This window comes from Poecilia formosa, unplaced genomic scaffold (assembly GCF_000485575.1).
Source record: "Poecilia formosa unplaced genomic scaffold, Poecilia_formosa-5.1.2 Scaffold214, whole genome shotgun sequence".
Lineage (NCBI taxonomy): Eukaryota > Metazoa > Chordata > Actinopteri > Cyprinodontiformes > Poeciliidae > Poecilia > Poecilia formosa.
Genome location: NW_006800153.1, coordinates 1,131,945 through 1,137,989, shown reverse-complemented (window position 1 = coordinate 1,137,989; position 6,045 = coordinate 1,131,945). Strand labels below are relative to the sequence as shown.

At 37.4% G+C, this 6,045-nt stretch overlaps 1 protein-coding gene across 1 annotated transcript; it reads left to right on the top strand.

The window, feature by feature from the left end:
• Nucleotides 1–199: 199 nt before the first annotated feature.
• Nucleotides 200–4,906, top strand: LOC103148913 (protein AF-9-like). The gene is made up of 4 exons (XM_007567902.2): nt 200–1,425; nt 1,535–1,603; nt 2,535–2,606; nt 3,585–4,906. Exons 1-4 carry the CDS (start codon nt 1,270–1,272, stop codon nt 3,714–3,716), a joined length of 429 nt encoding a protein of 142 aa, XP_007567964.2. The 5' UTR covers nt 200–1,269; the 3' UTR covers nt 3,717–4,906.
• The last annotated feature ends 1,139 nt before the right edge of the window (nt 4,907–6,045 follow it).

Here is a 6,045-nt window from a genome sequence, read left to right as displayed (position 1 = left end):
GGTTCTGGTTCTGATGGACTCAAATAAACCTAGATATTTTATTTTGTCTTATAGAAATTCATTGCTCAAACATAATAACAAAGACTCAGATCAGCTGATTATTCCGTTACACATAAAAATATAATTACATTCTGGCACTTTATTGTTTTAAATGTGTAACCTTTTGGATTTAGGTACAAAATATGTAAACCAGTAGCCACTCATGAACTTTATTTTATTCAAAGGAAAAGTAAAATTCACATAACTACATAGTATTAGGTTGAGATGTGTGCCACTAAACTGGTACTCAAACAGAAATCTGACTACAGCTTCACCGTTTCTCTCTTCTTTATTGCTGTTCATTCTTCAGAGCGATGAACTACTAGCAGCGCTACTAAATCACGGTCATTCCACTCCAAAACGTAGCATGTGTTCCTGCCGCTGCTCCTGATTAAACTCATAATTATACTTCTCTGTACTGAGCAGGTCTCTGATGGCAAACAGCATGTTTGTGGCCCACAGCTAAACTGTAATGTTGTTTGGAGTTTTGAGAGATAATCACAAGTCAGTCAACGACTGCGGTCAGCTGTCAATCCAATCACTTTGGTGCAGTATTCAGCTCGGTACAGCTGGTACTACTGTTGAAGTAGGTACAAAAATCTGAATACAGCCAGGCAGAGCCGTGCCAGATCTGCTAATGGAAAAAGAATCTGGACTGGGACCAAACCAGTTAGAAGCGATCTAGTGGAAAAGCATCTTACGGCTATTCTCGCACAGCAAGTCCTGATGCTCAATTCCATTTTTTTCCACTGAAATCCAATGTTTTTTTGGTGCTCATGCATACTACTGAATGATGTAACCTTAATCACATTTCTACGTGAACGGTTTACGACACCAAAGCAACCCTCATGAGCATAAGAAGAATGCAGACGTCACACAACAGTGCTCTGTTTATGGCAGTATTAATGGACGATGCCGTCTGTGAATGGATTTTAAAGTTATTGAGCAATGAGAGCCGACAGTCTTGCCACAAGATCATAACAAGACAAAGGAAGCTGATAAAAAGAAACAACTGTGACTTCATTATTATAAATTTCATCTATTATTTATTCCCATATTTACTGCATCTGGCTTCTTCTGGTGTAGAAATATGATGCTTGTCTCACGTCAGTGATATAAAGGAGCTTTTGAATGGAAAAAAAGATTAATTGCATACAAAATTTTTACATGTTAAAATGTATGTAATTAATGAATCAAAATTAATGCGTTAAAGTCCAGGCCCTAATATAAATGTTTTTTTTCCTTTGTTATGAGGACACAACTAACCCTGAGGACTTTGTTGTCCTCAGGGTTAGTTTAAGTGATGGCAGTGAGACTGATGGCTCCTCTCCCTCACCCCACACCCACAAAGAGGCCCCAGCTTTGATAAAAAGCACCAATAACCAGGTAGAATATTAAAGCGCTCTACAGCTATGTATTCCATAAATTACCTGACGTGAGAACCAAGCAGTCAACTGTATGCTGTTGTAAACAGTGTGACTATGTTCTTTTCCAGATTCTAGAGGTGAGGAGCCCCATCAGACAGAGCAAGCAAGACAAGAATGAAAACCTAGACTGTGACAAGGTAAACCCACTGGGTCAACATTCAAATGAAGAGTACTGTATACACAGATAGCAAGGAACGGTAATTCAGTGTTGAATTATGGTCAAAAAGGTAGATTTTTGATTGAGGTCGATGATTGATGGTGGATCAGCCATAAAAAAATCATCTAATTCTAGTCAAGTAACCAATGTTGAAAATATGTAATTGAATCAATGTTGTGTTGTGGTTGAAATCTAATGATTGAAATGCCAACGTCTGATCAATGCCAAACATCAATTTGACATTGATGCCGGTCAATGTCGAATCAATGTTTGTCACAATGTTTGTCACTTCTCCTCCCTTTCCCACCTTCCCTCCTACTTTCTAAGTAATTTTTTAAGTTGTGTACACACATTTTTGGAAATATAGTAATTTGAGATAATTGTGAATGCCATAATACGCATTGTCTGCCAAAACATTGTGTGTTGAACACCAGTGAATAAACTTTTAATGGTATGTTATGATGTAGACCTATCAGACCAAAAAATGTACATGAATCAATATTGATTCCTTAACTTTCAGTATAAAATCAACACAAGTGTGCATGTAGATCCACATTCACATGATGTTTGAATCAACATTGCTAACTATATCAATGACACTAGTCAGTTATGGTTGAAACCCTAACGCTGATTCAACTTATAAATCACCGAACACTTTAAATATTGATTCAATGTCAGGCTTCAACGTTGATTCAGTGTTTCTGCTTTTTGTTGTTTCAATGTGGATTCACTCATGTTTTTCTATCTGGGAAGTTACTGTAAAGAGTGCTGTAAAAGTGCACACAGCTCCCATTTTCTATACAAAAACAACTTCTCAAAAATGACCCTTTTATCCTTTGTTTTGGGATTTCTTTGCCTTGGTATGTAAACTGATTGCCATGAAGCTAACTGCACGTGGCTGTGTTTTCCAGGCTTACCTGGATGAGTTGGTAGAGCTGCACAAAAGACTGATGACACTAAGGGAAGGCCATATACTGCAGCAGGTGAGCTTTATTTGTCAATATGTCATTTTGACTCAAGCACTGATGCATAATAAACACTTCTACATCCTGGGCTCCAAAAATGTTGACCAGAGCAGTTATATGGGAGACAAAACGGTCCCTCACAGTAAAATCCTTACTTTGATCAACTGAAGTCAGAAAATGAAACTGACTTTTTTCAGATATGTATTTCTGCATGTTTGTGATTCTGACTTAATCTAAAGAAATCACCAAATTTAGTTAATCAGAACATAACATTATTACTTCTGAGTGATGAAGGACTTGAACATTCTGGATGAGTTGTCTGCACTCGGTCATGAATTAATGCATCAATGTGGCATAGCTTTCTGAGCGAATTAACCAAGATAAGCAAATGTAAACATCTGAGGTTAATGTTTGCTGTTTGTCAATATGTTGACAAACAGTTGTCATTTTAATTCTTCAAATGTGCATTAGCCATTAAAACCTTTTTGTGGAATTAAGAAAAGTATTTCAAATTTTGCCATTTCCATCAACCTTCCCTAATGCAATATTTGAAATTGTGCTTTAAAAATTGTAGAGGCAGAGGTTGATGACTTTGTGTCAGACCATTGGGAATGATTTTCGGACGGTTCAGGCCTTAAGTTGACAGAAAACCTGTCAATCATCCTTTTCATTTTCTCTACCCATCTGCGCTACTACCAGTCTGTCTATCTGAGCAGGCTGGTCTTCTTGCCTCTTGACTGCAGCTGACAACGCAGACATGTACACGAATATCAGGACCACAGCCAATCAGAGTTTTCACTGTCTCCAATCGGTTCCAAGTACAATATGGGTCCAAGGTTTCGCTTGTTCAAATGAGAAAAGGAAAACTTTAAGTCTCTGAGACTCTTTCTCTCCTTCTTGTAAAAGAAGTAAACATTTATTCTGCTGTCTCCGTTCAGAAAGCTGTTGAAGTTTCAGTGTTGGTAAAAACATTCTGCTGTTTCTTGTGGTTTCCAGATCGTAAACCTGATTGAGGAGACGGGGCATTTCCACATCACAAATACTACTTTTGATTTTGACCTTTGCTCCCTGGACAGAAGTACTGTTCGGAAGCTGCAGAGTTACCTGGAGACCTCGGGATTGTCCTGAGGCTCTGAGTGGCTGGGCTTTAGACTCTCTGTTTCTGTTTTGACTTTTCCTGAATAGAATCAAGGTTGGTTGTTGCACTGCATCCAGTCTGCTGGAGCCCTGAATCCAGCAGGTCGTCCTGCAAGTGGAAAGCAGCGGGAGGCGCTGTGGGGGCAGAGCCTGTCCAACAGGAGATCACCTGTAAGGCCTTGTAGCTTCAACTGATAGCAGCATGGAGGCTGGTTTCTCTTAATGAATGTGCATATTGATACATGTATGTTTCTTGATTTGTTCATTGTGACAAACACATGATCAGCATTGCCTTACAACATGATGTCTTATTTATTGAATTTATTTTGGAGGCGTATGTGTGTGTGCGTGTGTGTGGATGTGCTGCGTGCGCATGTGTGTGTATGTGTATAAAATGGTTCTGGCAGAATGAGACAGTGGAAGCACTTCACACTTCACAAAGAGCAGATCTTCCAACCTGTGAGATTTGATCATCAGTCTGAATTAAAAGATCTTTAACTGGAGATTTAAGACAGCCCTGATCCACTGGGTATAGAATTCACAAATTTAAAAAAAAAAAAAATTATTACAAATATGTTTTCACACCATTGTGGTTTGGAGCTCCAGATGGATGGAGATTATGTCTGTTCTCCATTTTTGTTTTTCCTCAAATGTTACCATATAAATAACAGAAAGCCTCTAAATCACAGAAATGCTCAGAATCACTGACCCATAATTAGTTTTGGATTTATTAAAAGTTCACATAAAGAAGATTTTTTTTTTGTAATGATGCATCGTAGCAATAAAGCTTATTCTATTGAAAAACCTGTATACTCCCTTAAAGTGGTTCCACGTTTCTAAAGAAAATACATGTTATGTTTTCATTTGCAGAGTTGACTCTTCAAATCCTCACTGCCAATGCCACGCAGCTTTTGGTAAAAGCAGTGTGATGCTGCGGTGTGGGAGCGGAGTAGACAAGGCTCATCATCATTGGTTCACAATGCAGATATATAAAAGATGAACCAGCTGTAGGATATTGGTTGAGCTGATTTTAGAAGTTTTTCATGGATATAACCCACAAATGTTCCTTGCAAATGAGGCACAATTTAAAGTTTTTTCATAACTGTCTGGGATTTATTGCCAAGAAATTATGTTACGTTAATACAACAAAGAAATAAATTATCAAATATATATGTACTTTTTATTTTAAGTGTTGTAATAATCTGTTGCAGCAAATCCTGCCCTTCTGGAATGTCCAAATATTCAATTGTGTCTGTTTAGGTTGGTGTAATCATTTTTCTCACAGGAAGTTTGTCTGCAATCTCAGGAAGAGGGCTCCTAGAGAAACGGGAACTCACTTTCTGCTGTCAAACATGAGGACAGAAGGTCTTGATTGCTGCATTTCAGTGGAAATATCTTTTTCCCAGAATACGGGGATGGGAAAGGGGTTCTGGTGGTCAGGAACTGTTATGTAAGTGGAAAAACGTACAGCTTAATTTATTTTTGGCTGAATTGGCAAATCAAAGTTTGTCATTAATTTTTAAGAGAAATGTTTCTGGGGACACATTTGACAGATACACATACTGAAGATGAGGATAGTCTCTTCCAAAAAAAAAAAATCTTGACATTTTTTTCTAACTCTCTTTTTCTTAGGGTCTCTTGTGTATTGTGGGAAAAAATAAATGTTTTGTATGATGATCAGAAAAATTTCTTTTCAATGTTTCTTTATTTCACACAGGAGAATGAATCCATTTTATTCCACTTGTGCATCCATACACACCGACATGTTTTACCTATTCCACTAATTTTGATCAACCCAAGGTAGTGCATCATTGTGAAGTGGAAGGACAATATTTCTATAGATAAAAATTTCGAAAGTGTAGTGTTTATTTCTTTTTCACCCCCTTCGCTAATTCTTGATCTTAGTGTCTTTACCAGCTGTAAGCATGTAAAAACTGAACATTTAGATCTGCCTCTACTAAAGAGCTTAACTTAGATTTAATAAAGAACATGCTTTAGGCTTTCCACAGTTGAATTAATCCTAATACAATACATTAATGGTTGGAAAGCCATTTCTTCTGCTGGATAAGTTTGAAATATCTTTTGCAGCAGGCTTCATGATCATAACTTAGTAAATTATCCAGCCTTATGAACACTCAAACAATGCTCCCTTCAATGTATCTTGAAAGAGAAAATTGGAAAATATGGTAACACTTTATTTGAAGGGGGTTGAATAAGACTCTCATGGCACTTTCATAAACATGTCATAACACCTGTCATCAACATCAATAAGTCTTCATGAATATTTATGACTGTTGTCATAAAGCGTCATTCGGTAAAT

Bases quoted from the DNA above. Each gene is read 5' to 3' on its own strand.
- LOC103148913 (XM_007567902.2), top strand. From the start codon at position 1,270: ATGTTTTTTTTCCTTTGTTATGAGGACACAACTAACCCTGAGGACTTT. The intron at 1,426-1,534 runs GTAGAATATTAA...GTTCTTTTCCAG, and splicing joins TAAAAAGCACCAATAACCAG to ATTCTAGAGGTGAGGAGCCC. The intron at 1,604-2,534 runs GTAAACCCACTG...TGTGTTTTCCAG, and splicing joins AAAACCTAGACTGTGACAAG to GCTTACCTGGATGAGTTGGT.